General features: G+C 35.5%; 1 protein-coding gene across 1 annotated transcript in view; it reads left to right on the top strand.

Moving 5' to 3' along the window:
* LOC136029697 (maltase-glucoamylase-like) overlaps positions 1–23163 on the top strand; it is a 204610-nt gene that overhangs the window by 14916 nt on the left and 166531 nt on the right. The window contains exons 2-4 of the mRNA XM_065708202.1: positions 6393–6541; positions 10351–10452; positions 13468–13628. Of these exons, the coding sequence (XP_065564274.1) occupies positions 6393–6541; positions 10351–10452; positions 13468–13628 (412 nt within the window). The remainder of the gene's footprint in view (positions 1–6392; positions 6542–10350; positions 10453–13467; positions 13629–23163) is intronic.

Here is a 23163-nt window from a genome sequence, read left to right as displayed (position 1 = left end):
GAGCTCTAAAAAATTTCTATGAACCAATAGATTGATTTAAAAAGGAAAATAAGAGGCTTAATGCTGGTCAGGATTTAAAATAAGAGCTCTGAATCACGATGTCCTTCTAAATATCAAAATTCATTAAGATCCGATCACCCACTCGTAAGTTATCAATACCTAATTTTTTCTAATTTTTCCTCTCCCTTTAGCCCCAGATGGTCGTATTTGGGAAAACGATTTTATCAAGTCAAATTGTGCAGCTCCCTGACACGCCTACCAATTTTAATCGTCCTAGCACGTCCGGAAGCACCAAACTCGCCAAATCACTGAACCCCCCCCCCCCCAACTCCCCCAAAGAGAGCGAATTCAGTACGATTCTGTCAATCACGTATCAAGGACATTTGTTTATTCTAGCCACCAAGCTTCATCCCGATTCCTCCACTCCATGTGTTTTTCCAAGATTTCCCCCTCCAACTCCCCCCAGTGTCAAAAGATCTGGTTGGGATTTGAAATAAGAGCTCTCAGACATGAATTCCTTCTAAAAATCAAATTTCATTAAGATCCGATATTCGTGAGATAAAAATGCCCCAATTTTCACGTTTTCCAAGAATTCCGGTTTCCCCCTCCAACTCCCCCCAATGTCACAGGATCTGGTAGGAATTTAAAATTAGAACTTTAAAGCACAAGATCCTTCTAAATATCAAATTTCATTAAGATCTGGTCACCCTTTCGTAAGTTACAAATACCTCAATTTTCAAAATTACCCCCCCCCCCCCAATTCGACCAAAGAGAGCAGATCCGGTCTGGTTATGTCAGTCAAGTATCTTAGACAGGTTTCTATTCTTCCCATCCAGTTTTATCCTGATCTCACCGCTTTAAGTATTTTCCAAGATTTCCGGTCCCCCCAACTGCCCCCCCCCCAAGTTACACTCGATCCGGTTGAGATTTAAAACAAGAGATCTGAGTTACGAGGTCCTTCTAAATATGAAGTTTCATGAAGATCCGATCACTCCTTCGTAAGTTAAAAATACGTCATTTTTTCTTATTTTTCAGAATTAGCCCCCCCCCCCCTAATAGAGCGGATCCGTTCCAATTATGTAAATCACGTATGTAAGAATTCTGCTCTTATTTTTCCACCAAGTTTCATCCCGATCTCTCCAATCTAAGTGTTTTCCATGATTTTAAGTTCCCCACCTCAAACTTCCTCCAATGTCACCATATCCGGTCAGGATTTAAAATAAGAGCTTTGAGACACGATATCCTTCTAAATATCAAATTTCATTGAGATCCAATCACCAGTTCGTAAGTTAAAAATACCTCATTTGTTCTAATTTTTCAGAATTAACCCCTCCCCCAACTACCCCAAAGAGAGCGGATCCATTCCGGTTATGTAGATCATGTATCAAGGACTTGTGTTTATTTTTCCCACCAAGTTTCATTCCGATCCCTCCACTCTAAGTGTTTTCCAAGTTTTAGCTTTCCCCCTCCCAACCACCCCCCCCCCCCTAATGTTACCATATCCAGTCGGGTTTAAAATAAGAGCTCTGAGACACGATATCCTTCTAAATATCAAATTTCATTGAGATCCGATCACCCGTTCGTAAGTTAAAACTACCTCATTTTTTCTAATTTTTCAGAATTACCCCCCCCCCCCAACTACCCAAAAGAGAGCGGATCCGTTCCGATTATGTCAATCGTGTATCTAGGTCTTGTACTTAATATTCCCACCAAGTTTCATCCCGATCCCTCCACTCTAAGTTTTTTCCAAGTTTTAGGTTTCCCCTTCCCAACTCCCCCCCCCCCAATGTCACCGGATCCGGTCAGAATTTAAAATAAGAGCTCTAAGACACCATATCCTTCTAAATATCAAATTTCATTGAGATCCGATCAATGTCACCAAATCCGGTCGGGATTTAAAATAACAGCTCCGAGACACGATATCCTTCCAAACATCAAATTTCATTAAGATCTGATCAACAGTTCGAAAGTTAAAAATACTTCAATTTTTCTATTTTTTCCGAATTAACCGGCCCCACTCCACTCCAGATGGTCAAATTGGAAAAACGACTATTTCTAATTTAAGCTGGTTCCGTCCCTGATACGCCTGCCAAATTTCATCTTCCTAGCTTACCTGGAAGTGCCTAAAGTAGCAAAACCGGGACCGACAGACCGACAGACCGACAGAATTGGCGATTGCTATATCTTACTTGATTAATACCAAGTGCGATAATAAATATGGAAAAGTTTTTTCAGCTTAGTGTAAGGAGCAGCATTAAAACTTAAAATGAACAGAAATTATTACGTATATGTGGGATTCATGTCCTTCTAAATACCTTGCTCTTTGCGCTAAAGTATTTTTAGTAATTTCAACTTTTTATTCTATGGCCTTTGTGATTCATTTTATCCAAATCAAACAGTTAGTGGTAACGAACTGTAGTAAGGAGCGACCCGGCTCAATAGTAACCGAAACTTAAAAAAATAGAATTTTGATACCAATAATTGCATCAAAAGAACCGCATTTTAATGCTTATTTTAAATATATAAGTTTCATCAAGATAGTCTAGCCCATCAAAAGTTACGATCCTAGAAAATTTTGCCTCATTTTAGAAAATAGGGGGAAACACCACCTAAAAGTCATACAATCTTAACGGAAATCACACCATCAAATTCAGCGTATCAGAGAACCTTATTCTAGAAGTTTCAAGCTCCTATCTACAAAAGTGTGGAATTTTGCATTTTTTGCCAGAAGACAGACCACGGATAAGTGTATTTGTTTCCTTGTTCTTTTGTTTGTTTGTTTTTTTCTTTTTTCACAGAGGTGATCGTATCGACTCAATGGTCCTAGAATGTCGCGAGAGGGCTCATTCTAACCGAAATGAAAAGTTATAGTGCCCTTTTTAAGTGACCAAAAAAATTGGAGGGCACCTGGGCGCCCTCCCACGCTCATTTTTCCCAAAATTAACCAAATCAAAATTCTGAGATAGTCATCTTATCCATCATAGTCAAAGAGCCTAATAACTATGTCTTAGGGGACGACTTACTCCCCCGCAGTCCCCGTGGGAGGGGCTGCAAGCTACAAACTTTGACCTGTGTTTGCAAATAGTAATGGTTGCTGGGAAGTGTACAGACGTTTTCAGGGGGATTTTTTGGTTTAGGGGGGAGAGTTGAAGGGGGATTACGTGGGAGGATATTTTCATCGAGGAAATTCTCATGGGGGAAGAGATTTCAATTAAGGGGGCGCAGGATTTTCTAGTATTATTTGAAAAAAACAATGAAAAAATAAATATGGAAAGTTCTTTCCACTGAAAGTAAGGAGCAGCATTAAAACTTAAACCGGACAAAAATATTATGCATATAAGGGGTTTACCTCCTCGTAATACCTCACTCTTTACGCTAAAGTATTTTTAGTAATTTCAACTATTTATTCTACGGCCTTTGTGAATCAGAGGTCATTCTTAAGGAATTGGGACAAAATTTAAACTTTAGTGTAAAGAGCGAGGTATTAACGAGGGGTGAACCCCCTCATATACGCAATAAAAACATACGAATATAGAAGTTCGTTATGTAATTAAATTCGTAAGTTACGTATATTTTTTGCCAATGAAAACGTTCGTAAAAAATCAAAAGTTCTATTCGCCTTTTTAAGTAATCAAAAAATTGGACGGCAATTAGGCCTCCTTCTCCACCCCTTATTTCTCAAAATCGTCTGATCAAAACTAAGAGAAAGCCATTTAGCCAAAAAAAGAATTAATATAAAAATTTCATTTTAATAATTTATGTGCGGAGAGCCAAAACCAAACAGGCATTAATTCAAAAACGTTCATAAATTAAATAAAAAAAAAACTAATTTTTTAGCCTCCTCCTTCGCTCCTTTTTTCTCAAAATCTTCCGATTAATTGCAATTAATAAAAATATGCAAATTTCGTTTTAATTATTTATGTGCGGAGAGCCAAGATCAAAACATGTATTAATTTAAAATGTCCAGAAATTAAATAAAAAAACAAGTTTTTTAAATGACAGTAAGGAGCAACATTGAAACCTAAAACGAACAGAAATGACTCCGTATATGAAAGGGGCTTTTCCTCCTCAACGCCCCGCTCTTTACACTAGAGTTTTTTACTATCTTAAAAAGTAGAGGTAAGAGAAAGAGTCAAACTTTAGCGTAAAGAGCGAGGCGTTGAGGAGGAAAAGCCCTTTCATATACGTAGTAATTTCTGTTTGTTTTCAGTTTAATGTTGCTCCTTACTTTCATTTAAAAAGACTTTGTTTTTTATTTAATTCTTAAAGAATTGGAACAATATTTAAGCTGTAATGTAAAGAGCGAGGTATTAACGAGGGGGCAAACTCCTTCATATACGTAATAAAAATATACAAATATAGAAGTTCCTTATGTAAGTTAATTCGCAAGTTACGTGTATTTTCTACAAATAAAAACGCTCGTATAAAATTAAAAGCTCTAGTTGCCTTTCTAAGTAACCAAAAGATCGGAGTGCAACTAGGCCTCCTCCTCCACCCCTTTTTTCTCAAAATCTTGCGATCAAAACTAAAAGATGGCCATTTAGTCAAAAAAAATTAATATGCAAATTTCGTTTTAATTATTCATTTGCGGAGAGCCAAAATCCAAAAATATATTAATTCAAAAACGTTCTGAAATTAAACGAAAAAACAAGTTTTTTTAACTGAAAGTAAGGAGCATCATTAAAAACTTGAAACGAATAGAAATTACTCCCTATATTAAAGGGGCTTTTCCCTCCTCAACACCCCGCTCTTTACGCTAAAGTTTTTTACTGTCTTAAAAAGTAAACTTGAGAGAAAGAGTCAAACCTTAGCGTAAAGAGCGGGGTGTTGAGGAGGGAAAAGCCCCTTTAATATACGGAGTAATTTTTGCTTGTTTTAAGTTTTAATGTCGCTCCAAACGGTCAAAGTATAGAAGTCCAAAATGAAAATATGTTTAGTTGATGCACCACATAAGTCATGACAGATGTAGCTCTCGTGATGCATACTGTGCAAAAATGTAGAAGCCAGTCTTGGAATCACTCAACAGGAGATCGAGTCGAACAAACAGCTGGTATTCAATTCCCTGTTTGTGCAGAAGGCAGCGCAAAATAGAAAGGCTTATAGGCTTTATATTCTAGTTTCGCTATTATTTTGATATCGTTTGTGTAATTGGTTTTATGTATTCAAAAGAGGAAACTCCAGATATATAAAGGAAATTTTAGGTGATACTATGATGCGAAATTTTAGCTTCATACGATTTTCCCCTCAAACAAGTGTCTTAATTGTGTTTAGTATTTTTTAAGGAAGGTTTTCAGAAACCGAAACCCTTGACAAAATAAAAAGGGTATAGAAGTCCCTTTTTTCGACATTCCGAAAATGTACCAGTTCTTGGCTGTAGAGCCACAGGGATGTTAGAGTAGGCATTGTTAGTACAGGCTAAAACGTACTGAACCTTTTCTGGATTTTGCTTAACCCTGACAAAAGACCATGCCCAGCGACTTCCCAGAAGTTGAAGGTTAATAGAAGTTAAACTCAATCTTTTTTTTTTTATTTCAGACTTATGTAGATCTACTTTCAATTAATATTCCAAGCCCTGAAAGTAGATAAGGGAAGAAGAAAGAACCATAAAAATATCTTTTGATGACCTATTTTTTGTTATATCCCCATTTCTAAAGGTTTCTCTTAGGTGGCATACCCATTTTCATCATTCACAAAAAGTCACTGGGGGAGGGGGGTTAAAAGCTAGAAAAAAGGGCATATAGCCTAATTCAGGCCTTAGGCCGATTTATCGAAGTCTGAATAATAGGTTTTCTAAGGTTGTAAGCAGTGATTCTTCTGAATTTCTACCATTTGATGAGCTAAAACGACCATATCTATTTTTGAACTCTTATGAATTTATTTTAGGCATGCACTATACGGCTTTTTATATTTTTACTTACTGTGATTACCTGTTCGTTTCTATCGTTGTCCAAATTCTAGTTGGTAAATTCTTTCTTGAAATTGTGCAGATTTGGAGGTAAGTTCATAAAATACGTGAAAAATATAGGAACAGTTAAAAAAAGAGTCGCAAAGGGGGTGGGTCTCTTTCCACAAGCTGTTAATTTTTAAAGATATTCAGTAATGTGATAAACAGCTTTGAAAAAGTGGCTAATCACTCCTACTATAAGCTAATTCTGGCAGTAATTCTATTCAGAGGTAGGGAGGAGGATGGGAGAATTTTCCCATTTTGGAGAGAGAATCACTCACTGAAATTTAGAAAGACATTTTAACAATGAGGAAAGAGGGTTTGCCCTTGATATTCTCAAAACTCTAAGTCTGTTTTGAACTGCAAAATAATATTTTTGTAAGTAACCAAGATGGCAAATTCTTAGTTCACATGGCAAAAGGGAACTAATAAACATAAAAAATTATAGGTGAAGAATATGACCGAGCTAGATGTGAAGCAGCTGGTTGTTTCTACGATGAATCGGGCGCTGATATTCTGAAATGTTTCTTTCCTAATCAGTATGGTATTGGATATGAAGTAAATGAAGTGCTAGAAGAAACAGATTTTGGTACAAAGGTAATGTGTAGAGTAATTGCATTATAAACAAGAGGATGCACCCAAATATCACGTAACTCCTAAATTGAAACTACTGCTGAAGTATTGCGTTTCTGCTAAGTTAGGCTTTGATTTTGAAAAATAACATTTAACATCCAAATAAAAATTTCAGAGAAACCTAATAGACGGGTCCCCTTAATCATTGCTGCGTGTCTGAAAAATCAAAGAACCTAGTAGAACGGAAAACTGAGTAAAAATCTATGGCTATTACATGGTAAACAAAATTGAAAACAAAATCCAATAGAAAAGAAAACAAAAACAATAGTGACCAACAAAGCTAAATCTGTTACTGCTAGAAATTTTTTCTAATGTAAGCTGATGTTTACTCTCACTAAGCTTGCAATACAACACATGAAATTAAGGGCAAAAACGATAGAAATAATCAAATAACAAGAATACAAATACTTTTAAATAAAATAACATGGTTCAATCCCTCCATCCCTAGGCCAAGCAACGAAAACACTCAATTAATCAACCGTCTTTTTCTTAATGAATCTCCCAAACAAAAAGGCCAAGTGAATTCATTATTACCAAACTGAGACCAACCACAGTGCACCACCATAGGACTGTATTTCAATGTTATAGTTACACAAAAACAATTTTAGATACATTTTCGTCCAGTAAAGCGCAAATGACGCACTAGCCTATAGAATGTTTATGGGTGTTTTTACTTTTTCACGTTATCTGCTCAATAATTAATTTGTTGGATTTTAATCTAAATTCTTAGTTTGCAAAAGATGGACTGAGCGTTAATCGTATTAAACATGCTTATATTATATTTTCGCTAAATTTTAAATCGATGTTTGGGACAGTTTCTGAACCAAATTTTGAGTCAAAAGCAAATGTTAAGATAAAATACTCGACAGAACCCTTCTGGAAGAATGTTTCAAAAATTTTGGTGAATGAAAACGATATTTTAAAAGAATAAATACATATCAGAGGCATCACTCAGCTTTCTTTAAACTCATTAAATTTCTGACTCGGTTAAAATCCTATATTTGTGATTTTGACACGAACATATGCATGGTATGGAAAGGCAATATTATTTCTTCAAACTGAAATAAAAAAAAGCTGAATATTTTCCCTCAACACTCTCTGACAGTTTGAACTTAATACCCTTAGCCACTCTTAAGATGTTTCACTTACACCCTTTGGACAAACTGAACGCAAAAAGCATATTTTGACCTAATTCAACATTTTAGCCCATTATCAGCCTCTAACCCCTGATAGTTCAAAGCCCTCCCTTTTGACTATGAAACAAATGTTTAAAAAATAACCAATTTAAATTATTTCCGTCATTTCCCCAGTGGTTGGTTTTTTTTTTCACTTCTGAAGACATATCTTGTCGGAGCTTTCGACTATTTTGATAAGAATAGCTATCTCAAAATTTCCAATTAATGTCTTTGGAAGGTATGGGTTCGGAGAAGAAATAAAAGGGAGGGGGTCTGGTTACTCTCTGATCGTAAAGAGCACGATATAACTTTAAATTTCCAATCGATTGAGTCCCCTCCAGAGTTCCTTTGCGTGTCCAATCGATATGAAGGCATCATGGATGTACTTACTTATTTAGTTTTACATACCCCTCAACTTGAAAAGGGTAACCAAAAAAGGGCAAGGAGTGGGTCTAGTTGCCCTTCAGTTGACTTCATTCTTGAAAAGCACACTAGAGCTTTAAATTTCAATAAGCCCAATATAAAGTTTCAAAGCCTTTCATCTTTAAAGGATCATATGAAGTATCCCTGAAAGAAAAACTGAATTAAAAGTAAACAGATAATACATTAAAGGCTTAAAGATCTTTATTACTGTCAAGTCCAGTTTTGGACTTAAGAGTAACCTTCCATTCAACAGAGAATATTTCAATTAATTAATAAAATCTCAATTAACTAGTAATATTTCAATCAATATTACGATAAATTATTGAATAAGGGTAATTATTGTGCTCTGTTGAGTGCGAGATGAGCATCAAATACATAAAGGAAAAAAATCTTGCAAACCTATAGAACCTTTGAAACTAACCAAAAATACTGTTAGCTTACGCTGATTGAAAAATATTCTTAGAATTTACTATGATAAAGGCCAAGAATAGAAGCTCTTCAAAAGGAAACATCCTAGAATAAAAAGAAAATGATTTCGTATATTGGTAATTTTGTGCCTATGGTTTTATTCTTATTTTTGAGGATTTATCACAAGCTCCTTTTAATGCTTTCATATAGCTCAAGACTATACAAAAGAAAACTAACCGAAACATTGATGAAATTCTCACTTCATAATATATAATAAGTATCAAGTAATAATATTTCCTTCTTTTTTCCATGTTAGTCTGTTTTTGAATCAGTTTTTTTTCATTAGTATGTTAGTTTCTTCTACATAGCCTAAGGCCATATAAGACTTTTTGTTAAAGGATGAAATTAGGGCTACTGAGAAGGTTAAGAAAATAGTTCTTACTTAATAATATGTAGAAAAGTTGAAGGTAACACATTTTACATGCAGTTCAGATAAATTTTACCCTCAATCCCCATAATGTGCATAAGTATGGCCGAAATTAGATGTCTCTCATGACTCCCAATGCATATCTCTGGTTTCAACCTGTGTACCCGACGATAAGCACTCAGGAGAGCCTTTCAGAGAATATTGAGGGGAGTGTTGAACTAAACCAAAACACGTTAAAGTAAGGTGTATACATGTCTGTGAGCGCACTTCGTAGGCACGTAATTTCAACTCCTTTCTAAGTAAAAATATATTACCTTCATTTTATATAATCTTTTATGCTCCAAAGGACAATTAGCTTCTGTTCTTTCTACCATAATTCCAACGTTTGATTTTAGTTTCAATCAAAAACATATTACTTTACTACGATGCAAAAAAATCTATAAATATCTCACTTTATGGAATTTAAAATCAATCGACTTTAATGCGATATTTGCTTTCCGTCAAACACATCCCTTGTTTCTCATTTTTGACGAGCCCAAAATCTCATTGTGAAAAACGAGCAAATATGATCTGTTTAATCCCGTGAATCCCAATGTAGGGCGCATGCCACACCAGTGGGGCATGCCAATGTTTCAGTGGGTCATGGGCAGGATGTGCACCCTTTGGCTCGCTATACTTTAGACCCTTAATTGAAAAAATAAACATTTTTCTTGTGAATGACATCATACATTGTATAAAAGGTGTTGAATTCAGACAACATTTTTCATTTGTTTAAAATATGCCTAGAGGACGACCCGAAAAAATGTACTAAGTTAATACCCTATTAAGCATGCTCCGGGTAAATAAACGTAAAATTGTGCATAATAATTTATAAATCACGAAGGGGTATCATAATTTTAGAATTGCCGAAGTGGGGCATGGCCCGGAATCGGTTGGGATTCATCGACCAAAATTCTTGTAATAGTTTTCGATGCGTTGAAAAACAAAACAAAACAACTAAAAGTATATACATGTTTTCGAAATCAGAAGTTATATCAGAATTGAGACATTGAGGTGCAATTTTTTAGGATCAAAATCGGAATCGGTAAAAGTTTTGGCATCGTACCATCACTAATTTATGCCTCATTCAAGTTTTAGTTGATATTTTATGTGTCACTAAGAATAATTAATTTTCCATTCAACCATCTTTCAGTTCTTAGATGGCGTGTACAGACTTATGACATTTAAAGTTACATCCATTTGGCAGTAAATGAAGACTGATGAGTCCTAAATAAGATCCCTTTGCCATGTGTTCGAGATATTGCTATTTAACTTATCAGTTATATTTTACTTGATTTTAGATATCCCTTTCTCGTCTCCCAAGAAGATTTTTGTTTGAAGAAGAAGCAGAAGAACTGCTGTTTGAAACTACTTACCATTCAGAAAGCGTATTGTCATTGAGGGTATGTATTGTAAAGACAATAAAAGTGTTGAATTATAATAGAATAAAGACAGTATGTTTTGAGTCGAGCTCTTGTGCTTTTTTTCCATGCCACCAGCAATGGTTCCTTAAGCTATTTGAAGGAGTTGGAACAGGAGTAAAACTGGCAGTGGTGCAAGCTGGGGGGGGGGGGGGTTAAACTCTTCTAGATGTGAGTCTAGGGGGGTCTAGATGTTTTTGTAATGGCCCCCTATATTTTGAAAAATACCTTTTTTAGAGTATTTTTTATTGAAAAATATAATTTTTTGTGTTTTTATGGGACAAATTGAAAAGATGTCGAGTCTAACCCTACCCTAGAGTTTAAAATACATTTTAGATTCCCCCCTAGTTTCCATGGATTGACACCACTAAAAACTGGTTGGATGAGTCTGATAATTTGAAATTATTTGAACCATCATTTTACTTACACACGTGATGGGTGTTGACCTGCTCATGCGTTGCAATTATTTTTTTTTTACATAATCTTGCCTCTATTCAGGTACTTAATATGTAACTGAGACATAGATGCCAGAATCAAAGCGAAACAATGTTTAATTTCAGAACCGGTAAGGTGTTCGAATGAAGAAGTTTAAATGCATGCATAAAATAACACGAGAAGTAAAATTAACTTCTAAATGAAAGATGCCCTTCTAAAGAAGGGCATCAATAATGGAAGCTAAGGGATAATAATACTCCACAAAGAGAAAGGGTAAACCGTATAAGAATCCACGCTTCTCAGCAAACAGACCACATCTATGACTCAACTATGGATTTCTAATTTTTTTGTGACAATCAGTTTTCTGTTTTGCCGGGAATGATTTCTTAATTTAAGATATTAAATTATGGCAAATTCTACCCGGTTAAAATCTCATCTATTGTTTCGCACAGATATTGCTAGGTTTAGTATGAGGGAGCGAGAAAGATCAATGCCGTCTATTGAATTATAAATCACTATTAGTGGCTGAAAGAAGAGTAACCACAAATTTGTGTTCAAGAGATGGACACGTCTTATTTCAATTTTCGAACCAGGGCCTGAAGTTTTGTGAATTCTAAATTCTTCCCTGAATAATTGTTCATGCTGTTGAACAGCAAGAAGCGCAGTTATTCTTGCAAGTGCACATTGCTCATATCTGTATATATACATAGATGAAACTCAAACAAATAATTTACAAAAAGTGTAAAGCCTAAAACACACTTGGCTTGTTTTTACCGAGTGTTTTTTTTGCCATTGCTACTCTAGCGCTTACACATTTTGTAGTAAACATTCTGAAGATAAAACGACAGTCGATAAGAGATCTGACCTAACAATCAATTTTAATTAACAATTAATATTTATCCATGATTGAAAAATGAAAAAAAAATCCTTATATTGTGGCTGAGATACAATACAGATCAAATTTAATAGATTTTATCTTTCTTTACAATTAATTCCTTTAGTAATTTAAATGGAGGTGAGGCATTTATCTATTGAGGCAGGAGCTGGAATAACTTTGATATCTCCCACGTAGCAAAATCGGCTTTGGTTCTTCAATTGATTTAATTAATTAGGCAATTTGAATTTTCGAAGAAGTTGCCTGTCAAGAAGGTGCAAGTATAGGACTAATTATTCGTATTTGTTCATTGAACAAAGTATTTTCGTATTTTCACTGAAAAAAATTGAAGAAAACGACTAAGTTTTCACACATATAAAACTCTTGCACACTTAAAAAATACTGTGCACCCCCCCCCCACTATATCCTAGTGAATTTACTACACGTATAGGCATTACAGGAGGGGCAGTTAAAATAGCAGCAATTCTGAAAACCAATATGTAGAATTCTTTTTAATATAAATGAATCCAAATTTTGTCAAAATAGTAGCTTTTTTATTTTAGAACACAGAAATTAGATTGACCATCATTTTTTAAATAAACAGGCTTTAGTTTACCATTTTACATTGCTGATCCCCCCCCTAAAAAAATCATTATAGGTTCAAATTTAGTTTTTTCTTTAAGTATCTCTCAATTTTTTTTTAAGACTCTCTCAATGCAAAGACAACACCAGTTGTCAGTTTACAATCTTCCTTGAATTTCTGAAAAAAAAAAAAAAAAAAAAAACGATCAGTAAAAACGCCGAATATGTAAGCATGTAAATAATTCCATAGGTCACCATCATGGCATGAGCGTTAAAATAAACGATGGTTCATTTTAGCATTCGTTTATTGTAGTGACTGTGGACGGCTGTATCGCTGCCGTTCGCGTTTGTTTTGCCGAGACTTTTTTTACAGCCCAGTGTGTAAGCGACAATGCTATACTAAACACGCTTAATGAACGCTCGGTAAAAAACAAAAAGTGCGTTTTGGCCCTAAAAATCTAGCAGTATTTTAATCTAGTATGAACCGGATTATGAACAGTGAAAAGAAACCTTTTCAAGGTAAAAGCTACATTCTTGTTTTTATCAAAGTTAAATTTTTGGCATCCTGATCTTCTTGAAATCATACTGAAATTGGTATTGTTCTGGAGGTATATTAAGCGCATTTAATCAAGGGAGAATTGATAAGAATCCAGAGATTCCTGGGGATCGCTATTTTCGCTTAAAATCTGCCGATGGCAAGCGCGCCCATTAACGGTCTTGTCGACAATCATTTTATTAATATATTTATCAGTTATTTATCCATTATTGTTTACTTACTTATACTTATTATCATAGCTCATTCAATAACAGTAAACATTCTATGCATTGCCAGTCCTCAAAAAAGAGTGTGTGCCAGGTTTTTCCTGTTTATGTCTGCCGTCCTACAGGCCCTTCATCTATTTAAAATATATCTAAACAGTACCAGTACCCCCTTATCTAACATTTTGCTGCGTACACTTACGCAAAATTACAATGAGTCTGTCTCCACCAATCTGGACATATTTATCACTTCTATTTTCATGAACTTCTTCAATTCAAGTAAGCTTTAGCTATCGAACACCTGGCCTTATATTACCGCTGTTAGATATTTTTGTTGCTTCTTCTAGTTGTATGATAAGGCGAAAGGATTTAGAAGACCTCCAATCCCCAGCATTAATTTACCTAGCCCAGTATCTCTGGACCCACGAAAATATTCTGTCAAAGTTAATGAAGATGCTACTGGACAATCGCTTGCAGTTACTGTCACGAGAGAAGATGGTCGTGTTTTGTAAGTGTTTGATCTGTATTTGCGCTTATTTCCTTACGCTTGTATTGGTTTTCATTGGAAATTAATCTTAAGTATTTTTCCCCGGTTGATATGTTTTCGAGACAAACAACAGGCCAAATATTTTCTTAGTGGTCTATATTAAAAAGGAAATAATTGTGTAAAAAGTTTGAAAAGTTATCGAAATTCCTAAACAAAATAATTGTTAAAATAACTTCATTGTGTTGCGAGAGAAACACTTGGGTTTTGTCGTGTTTTTTTTTTCCTAGCACCCCGATTTCAGCTTAGTCTTAGAAAGTGGTAAGGGTCTAACCTCTACGGTTATTTCCGGAAAGTGTGGACCTTAGGCTTGATTGATGAATATGACTTTTCATTTTGGAAAGTTTCGTGAAACTCTTGCCTGGGGCCAAAAAGGATGGTTTTCGCTTGTGTTTCTACCCATTTTTGTTAGTGATTTCAGCTGAGTTCGGTTTTTCGCACTTGGGATTGCGGTAGAGAAATGGTACCAGATGTGCCACTTAAACTTAAAAGTTCTCTCATTGCTAAGGAAATTAGAGTTTATCCTTTGCTCCTATCTAAGTAATGACGTTAGAAACTTGGCCTACGGCAAAAAAGTTAACTTTAGAACAGAAACGGATAGATTTTTTTGTCGAAGGCAATCGATAGCTCTTGATGGGCTGATCCAAGTATATGTCATCCGTTTTTTGGTAGGAAAATTCCTTCATGAGATATACTAGTTTGAAAGTTTTAAGGGGTTGACAACTTCAATAGTAAGGTACGCACTGAAACCAAAAATAGGCAGATACAGAAATGATATCAGATGCGCCTCTTAAACTTTAAAAGTTCTCTCATTGCTAAGGAAACTAGAGTTTATCCTTTGCTCCTTTCTAAATCACGACGTTAGAAACTTTGCCTGCGGCAAAAAAGTCTACTTTTGAACTAAGAAAGATCGATTTTTTTTTGACGGCAGTTGATAGCTCTTGATGAACTGATCAAAGTATATGTTAGCCACTTTTTGGTAGAAAAAGTCCTTCATGGGATAAACCAGTTTGAAAGTTTAAAGGGGCTGAAAACTTCGGTATTAAGATACACACTGAAACCAAAAGTAGGCCGATACCAAAAGTGAGACATATAGGGGTTTTTTAAGCAACAGTCGGCTGTTAGCTCATAATCGTCTTCGGCAATGAGGGGTTCGGAACTTTTGCTCGTGGGCGTATCTATTATTTGTTTCCGGTGTATTTGATGGTAAGACCAATTTGGTTCGAGTGGTAAGACATGAGGGGACTTCTAAGTGATCTAAGCGTCTGTTAGAATACAATAATCTTCAGCGATAAAGGGTTTGCAACTTTGCTAGTTGCAATGAGGAGTTTACAACTTTTGCGAGTTGGTGTACCTAGTATTTATTTTAAGATCCTTAAAAATTAATAACTTTAGCGTTTAATCGAACGGAGGAGAAAAAACCAAAGTGTTGCTATCGCAACACTTTACTTGGCGAAGCTGAACAAAGGTTGCTGCAACGCCTCACCCTGCCCATGCAACGTAGATCTAATTTTATTTTGTAATTTAGATTAGAACTTGAGATGAATAAGAATGGTATATTAAATTTTCGCAGTTTCACTGCTTAACGGCATTTTAGGTTAGAACGTGAGATTATTAATAATGGTATGTTAAATTATCACAGTTTCACTGCTTAACAGTGGCTTTAAGCAGTTTCATTACTCAATGCCACCGTCTAAAAATCAGGAAAAACTGTCAAAACTGAATAGCTCAGCTTCAAGTATTGCTTACCATCAGACCAAAACGGGCCAATACCAACCGAAGCGTCAAATATATACAGTTCAATATAAAATTCATTCAGTTTTATGTTGCCCATCAAAAGCTATGAGCCTGAGAAAATTCAAAGATAGAATATTAAAGAAACAAAGGGGCCTATGGCCAGTAAAAGAAAACGAAGAGATACAAAAATCAAACGAATATTTCGCCTCTGTGCGACAAGGCCTCTTCAAAGTAGAACAAAACAAAAAATAATTAGAATCTAAAAGCAAAATAATATAAATTAAAAATATATTTGAAACTAAAACAGACTAACTAATATATATATATATATATATATATATATATATATATATATATATATATATATATATATATATATATATATATATATATATATATATATATATATATATATATATATATATATATATATATATATATAGCGGCAAAATTCATAAAATTTTAAAATGGGGAAGATTCCTGGCAAAAAGATCAATTCCTTTAATCGGCACTTGTATTTTACTGCGAATGCTCAAGAAGTGAAGTTTGGTTAGTCCTAATGAAAAATACCAAAATATGATGAAAATATAATACTTCAGAAACAAATTTAGGCTATATATTTGCACATGGGGGGGGGTAGCTTGAACAAACTAACCTAATAATCCCCCCCCCTAACACTAATGTGCAAATATATAAAATATATAGCTCAAATTATATAATTTCGAAGTATTCAGTCACCTCCCGCTTGTTTTCCACCGAGCGTATGCTAATTGTTTGTTAATGCAGACAGATAAAACCAGTTTGTTCTCGAGTTTTACACAGCTGAAGCTTGAGCATTGAATGTAGAATACATCCTTACTCTTTAATCTATCACACACTCAATTATTATGCATTTAAGATGAATATATTATGCCCAAACCCCTGAGTAAAAGACAATAAGACACAAACCAAATTGCAGAAAGGAAGAGTAAAAGGTATCATCTTAAAGGGTCCATTTAATTTCTTAGTAAAATGATGGTAGGCTAACATTTTGAAAGAGCATAAAAAAATGTCTGGAGTGGCGTGTTTATCTAATTTATACCTCGACAATGTCCAAATTTATCACGAAATAACAACCCCCCTCCCTGCATATGTACAATACTTTCCCTTTTTAGAGAAAATTCCAATATAACTCCCTCGTATTTTCAGACCTTTGAAAATTAAACAGAATAGCAAAAGAAAACAAATTTCTCAAGTTAAAGCTGTCTAAAGTAACTCTCTGCATCGATGTTAACAGCTTGGATACAAATAAATCAAACAGTTCGTGGTAACGAACTGTGTAAGGAGCGACCCGGCTCAATAGTAAGCGAAACTCTAAAAAATGGAATTTTGATACCAATAGCTACATTACAATCACATTTTAATGCTGATTTTAAATATATAAGTTTCATCAAGTTTAGTCTTACCCATCAAAAGTTGGGAGCCTGAGAAAATTTGCCTTATTTTTGAAAATAGGGGGAAACACCCCCTAAAAGTCATAGAATCTTAACGACCCGCTCTTTACGCTAAAGTTTTTACTCTTTTAAAAAGTAGAGTTGAGAGAAAGTCAAACTTTAGTGCAAAGAGCAGGGCGTTGATGAGGAAGCAACCCCTTTCATATACGAAGTAATTTCTGTTCGTTTTCAGTTTTAAAGTCGCTCCTTACTTTCAGTTAAAAAAAAACTTCTTTTTTTTTATTTACTTGGTATCTAAGCTGTGGTTCAAACTTCAAAGTTATACTGAATGCAAAACGTGTTCAAATGAAATTCTTGACTCCGAGTCGTAGGAGAATCATTGATGAAATGGTTTTGTCTTAAAAACATTATGCCTTTACTAGCATAAGAAGAAGGTAAGTAATTCAATGATCATGTCTGTATTTTTTTTATGCGTAGTAAATAATTGAGATGAAAAAATTGGAAAGTAGTGAAAAAATTGTCAAGTAAAGTGATAGTTACTAGGGGTGGATTGTCCCTAGAGATAAATCACTAGGAGTGGCTACCTGAACAAAAAAAGATTTTTGGGGAACCGATTTTTTTCGAGAAGACAGGTTTTTTGGGAAAATCCCCAAAAATTCGGGGATAGTGGAAGCACTGGTATTTTCAGAAAAAAAATCTGCCAACAAATTTTACTAGCCCATGAAAACTGCCAAGTAGCATTGTTATTATGCTACCCCACTTTTTGTATGCCTTTACTAACATAAGAAGAAATGTGCAAAAATATAGCCCAAATTTGAGGGGGTTTGTACCCTCGTTAATGTCTCGCTATTTACACTGAATCTTAAGTTTTGTCCCAATTCTTTAAGAATGACCCCTGAATCAGAATGGCCGTAGAATAAATAGTTGAAATTACTAAAAATACTATAGCATAAAGAGCGAGGTATTTATCTCCTCCTAAATACCTCGCTCTAAATGCTAAAGTATTTTTAGAACCCCTCATATGCGTAATAATCTCTGTTTGTTTTAAGTTTCAACGCTACTCCTTCCTTTCATTTGAAAAAACGTTTTCATGTTTATTTTTCATTGTTTTCTTATAGTAATGCTAGAAAATCATGCGCCCTTTTCCTTGAATTTTTCTACACCCATGACAGATTCCTCCAAGGAAAGATCCTCCAACATAGCCCCCTCCCCTCAGTCCCATCCCTAAACAAAATAAAATCCCCCTGAAAACGTCTGTACACTTCCCAATAACCATTACTATATGTAAACACTGGTCAAAGTTTGTAACTTGCAGCCCCTCCCCAAGGGATTTTGGGGTAGTAAGTCCTCTCCAAAGTCATAGTTATTATGGTTTTCGACTTTGCTGAACAAAATGGCTATCTCAAAATTTTGATCCGTTGACTCTGGGAAAAAAGTGAGCTTGGGAGGGGGCCTAGATGCCCTCCAAGTTTTTGGTCACTTAAAAAGGACACTAGAACTTTTCATTTCCGTTAGAATGAGCCCTCTTGTGACATTCTAGGACCACTTGGTCGATACGATGACCCCTGGGAAAAACAAAAAAAAAACAAAAAAAAAGCAAATAAACACGCACCCGTGATTTGTCTTCTGGCAAAAAATACAAAATTCCACATTTTTGCAGATAGGAGCTTGAAACTTCTACAGTAGGGTTCTCTAATACGCTAAATCTGATGGTGTGATTTTCGTTAAGATTCTACGACTTTTAGTGGGTGTTTCCTCCTATTTTCTTAAATAAGGCAAATTTTAAACTTGATGAAAGTTCAGGTAAGACTAAACGTGATGAAACTTATGTATTTATAATCAGCATTAAAATGCGATTCTTTTGATGTAACTATTGATATCAAAATTCAAATTTTTAGAGTTTTGGTTACTATTGAGCCGTGTCGCGTCTTACTACAGTTCGTTACCACGAACTGTTTGATACTGTGAAAGAATAATTTAAAATTGCTGCTAAAAAGTTAAAGTAGTTTGTAAGGGGGATAAGAGAGCATAAACTGAGAACCTCGTCACAGAAGCCAAATAAGCAGCAAGTTTTTGAGAAGTAAAACTGTGTGCTTATTAACCAAAAAGATAGCAGGCCTTCGAACAGACGTCTACCCATTTGCCGAAAGTTTAAATGGTCAGGTTCTGACCAATCAAAAAGAAATGACAGATCAGTGGAGAAAATACTTTGATGGTGTTCCCAACCAGCTTATCCCCCAAGAAACTCTAGATACCCCAGATACACCCCCTCTCTAATCTTAATGCATATTCGGGTCCAAATCCTTATGATGGAGTTCACATTGCTCTTCAGTCACTAATGAATGGGAAATTAGCTGGTCAGGACGGAATCGCGCCTGAATTACATAAATATGGGAGAAAGGCTATCAGAAAACTACTTTTTGAACTAGTTACGAATATATTAAATGGTGAGGCCATTCCATATGAATAGAATAGATGCATGCTTGACAAAATTTTTAAGAAAGAAAGAAATCAGTATGAGATAACTGGATAGAAAAGGCACTCTAGAACGAATGGAAGTAAGGCTCTCTGCCAAATAATATTAAACAGTATTCAAGGATCAGTAGATTCTGTTGTAAGAGATGAACAACAAGGCTTTTGACCAAATCGATCGTGTTGCGACTTTATCTCTACCTTTTGGGTACTGATTGAAGAATCATTTAAATGGCAGATACAGATCATCTTGGTTTTCAAAGAAATTAAGAAAAATTTTGATTCAGTCTAACCTGGAGCAATGTGGAAAATCATTTGGTTTATGGAATCCATGGAAAAGCTATGAAGATGATCAAAGCCCTGTTCCTAGGACAGTTATATGCAGTAAAGACTGAAAAGGGACAGACGGAATAGTTTCCTTTTGAGTCTGGTATGAGGTAAGGATGCCTCCTATCCCCAATCTTATTTGCCCTAACCGCTAACTTCATTGTGAGATCTTGCAATCCAGGAGCCTGTCTAGACATGTAGGAAATCATCCTTCAATAAGATTTGGTCTCTGGTTCTGGATCATCCGATGTAGAGGGCAATTATTGTTGCGCTATATGTCAATAGGCGTCGGAGAATTTAGGTCTAAATAATTGGACTCCCCATAGCCCACAGGCCAATAACAAATTCAGTGCTTTTTTTTAGATTCCTTTGTTAGAGGAGGAATCAATTTCCAATTGACCAATCTTTTGAATAACATTCCGTACATCAGTCCCCTTGGTCTAAGAACTTACGACTTTAAGTTTCAAACTAGTCAGGAAAAAAAATTGTGGAGAAATTTTGGGCCTCTAACCCCTCCTCCTTCCAGAAAAAATGCTGGTTACCTCAGTTGACGAAGAAAATAAGACCTGAAAGTTTCAAGGAAGTAGACTACAAAGATCAAGCATGCCCCCTTTTTTCCAGTATAAAATATATATGTAAAGAATTGACAGTTTGCATAATTTAAAGCCCTTATTCCATGGGCTCCGGCTGTTATGCCATCCTTAGATTCAAATTTCTTGATACCTTCAACAATTACGACTAAAATATTCCTTCAAATTTTGATCAGATGTCTTAAGTGGATACAAAAGAACCAGATATGAGGAAAGGTTCTAGGACAGGGGCCGGCTGCTTTTAAAAAGGCACTAGAACTTTCAGTATCCCATTAAATGAGCATCTCATGAATTTTCTACTACCACACAGGTAGGAGGGGATGGAGTAATAGGGGGAAGCCTCACACATCATGTACAGAAAAGAGCTTGCTCATTATTGGGTTAAATATTTCTCTTCACTTTCATAAGAAAGTCGTGGACCAGAAATATTCCCCAAAATCAGGAGGTATTAAAGATCGTTTCTTCCTCCCTCCCTCCCTCCTTAACAACAGCTAAGCATGTTTTTATCTGAAGGCTCAATAATAATTAGGATGATTGGCATTAAAATGAACTTTTGGGTTATTTGCCCCCCCCCCATCTACGAAAGGATTCACCACCCCTTCTCCATAATAGACGCAGCGCATTTACCCATTGCTACATATAATTCTATGAAATACGAAGCAAATTGTTTAGTTAAATTAAGCTTTAAAATAAATATCAAAACATATTTCTGTAATAAAAATGGAGGCATCCCGAAACAGCACGCTTACTTGGGCTTAATCTAAGTGAAGGGATATGAAAAATTGATTGCCTCTCCCCCATTCCTCTTCCCATATTTATCTGAAGGCTCATGGAAATTTAGACAATTTGAGTGAAAAGTGCTCTTTTAGGTATCTGGCACCCCCAACCCGCCTACACAATGACGCACCACCCCTTCTTCATGATAGCTGATGTGCAATTACAAACTTCTTTCGATCTTTTTATTTGTCTTAATTTCCTTTTGGCCACTCAATTTTACATTCGATGAGAATTTTCCAGGGCACATTTTTGGGGAATAAGCCGGACCCGGAAAGATCATGGATCCATGTCTATAGTTTATGAAAGAGGGGTGGTGGGTCGATGTTTGAATAGGTGCAGGGGGGAGGTAGATTCCTAGCAGAGTGAATTTCAATGCACAAGTTGTCTATCTCTCTGTGATCCTTCATATAAATATAGGAAGAGGCATGAAGAGGGGAACAGGGAGGTGGCAGTTAGAAGCTAATGCCTCATCTCCCTTTATTTAGACTAAGACTGAATAAAAGTTCAACGGCGGGAAACCTCCCTTCTTGGCCTCTATTCGAAAGCTTAATTTAGCTAAACTACTTTGCTTTATATTCCATAACATTATACACAATAATGCGTGAAGGAGCTGTGTGTCATATTCTAGGGGGAGAGATACCTAAAAAAGTTTATTTTATTGCCGAAATATTCTAGCTCCCATTCAGTCTTCTGAATGAAATCATTCTATAGCATAACATATTACATGTAACTGACTAGCAGCACAAAGGTGGAGAAGTTGAGGTGGCGCATCAGGAGCCTCGCCGGGATTTTTTTGGGAGGGGGGGTTGTTTATGGCAAGTGTTGCCAAGAGACTTGTTCGGCGATTTTAAAGGGTAATATTTTGTTCACCTATTCGTTTAAGATATTCCAATGTATTTTAAACATATTTAATCAATTATTTCATTTAAATTCAGTATTTAACCATCTGAGACCACTAATTTAGGGATCGCGATGGCTTCAGCTGCGTAGAAGATCAAGAGTCACCCAAAATCTCAATCTATATGAACAATTATACCTTTATTTTTTCAGCAGAAAGCAAGGAGCAGCGTTCAAACAAAAAACCAGTTCAAATCATTCCGTATAAGGGATGGGGGGGGGCTGCTCCATCGTCAACCCCTCAACCTTTACGCTGAAGTTTGACTTTTTGTCGTAATTCTTTAAGAACAACTGATGAGACACAAGAGCAATTGAATTAGAACAAGAAATTTCTATAAAGCCCTAGAAACATTAGCTTAACGGGCAAGGGGCTGAGGATAGGGTAGACGCTATCATATATGGAATAATTTCTCGTTGTTTTTAATTTAATTGTTGGTCCCTGCCTTAAGTTTGAAAATCTTGTTGTTTTTTTGTATTTAATTAATTAAGAAGAAAGAGTTAAACGTCAGGCATAAAGCGCAGACCTGGACCAGATCAATTTAGGCTGAAAGTCAAAGACTCAATCCTTATAAATAAGGTATTTGTTCTTTTAGGTTGGTAGAGAAGTTGGTAGGTGTTAGTATTATAAGTTGTTAGCAGTTGGCTCCAGTAGTATAGAGCCAAATAATCTGAACTGCTTGTAACTAATTGGGTCTTAAGCACAAAATTACTCCGTGGTGTACATTCCCGGAAATATAGCGGGTGAAAAATTTATTTCCAAAAGTGCTAAAGAGGGGAGGGGGGCAGCTTTCTATTTTTTTTGTATGAAAACACCATAAGAATATTATTCAAAGAAAATATAAAAAAGGTACATCTAAAATCCGGAAGGAGGGAGAATATCGGATGGAGGACAAATTTCCCCACCCTAATCAATGCCAGTGATCTTACTTAGCAAGATTTAAAACAACTTGAATGCTTTAGCTTGTTTATTTCATTTTTACTTCCAAGAAACGCGTTTTGTTCAATATGAATTTGAGGGGAAGGAACCTTGATCCTTCTTTGTATGGCGACTTGCCATTCTGCTTAAAACATCTTGATTTATGTACGCTACACTAAAGATCAAGTAAAAGAAGTTACAGAAGGTCTATCAGCGTTTTCTACAGAAATTGAGCATAGTAGGTGCAGTAAAGGTGTCTTAGTATAGTAGTTATTGAAGGTCTATCAGCTTTGTCTACAGAAATTGAGCATAGTAGGTGCAGTAGGTGCAGTAAAACTAGTGGAAGTACC

This window comes from Artemia franciscana, chromosome 1, assembly GCF_032884065.1.
Source record: "Artemia franciscana chromosome 1, ASM3288406v1, whole genome shotgun sequence".
Classification (NCBI taxonomy): Eukaryota; Metazoa; Arthropoda; class Branchiopoda; order Anostraca; family Artemiidae; genus Artemia; species Artemia franciscana.
The sequence above is the reverse complement of the archived record's forward strand: the minus strand, read 5'-3'. Positions and strand labels throughout refer to the sequence as shown.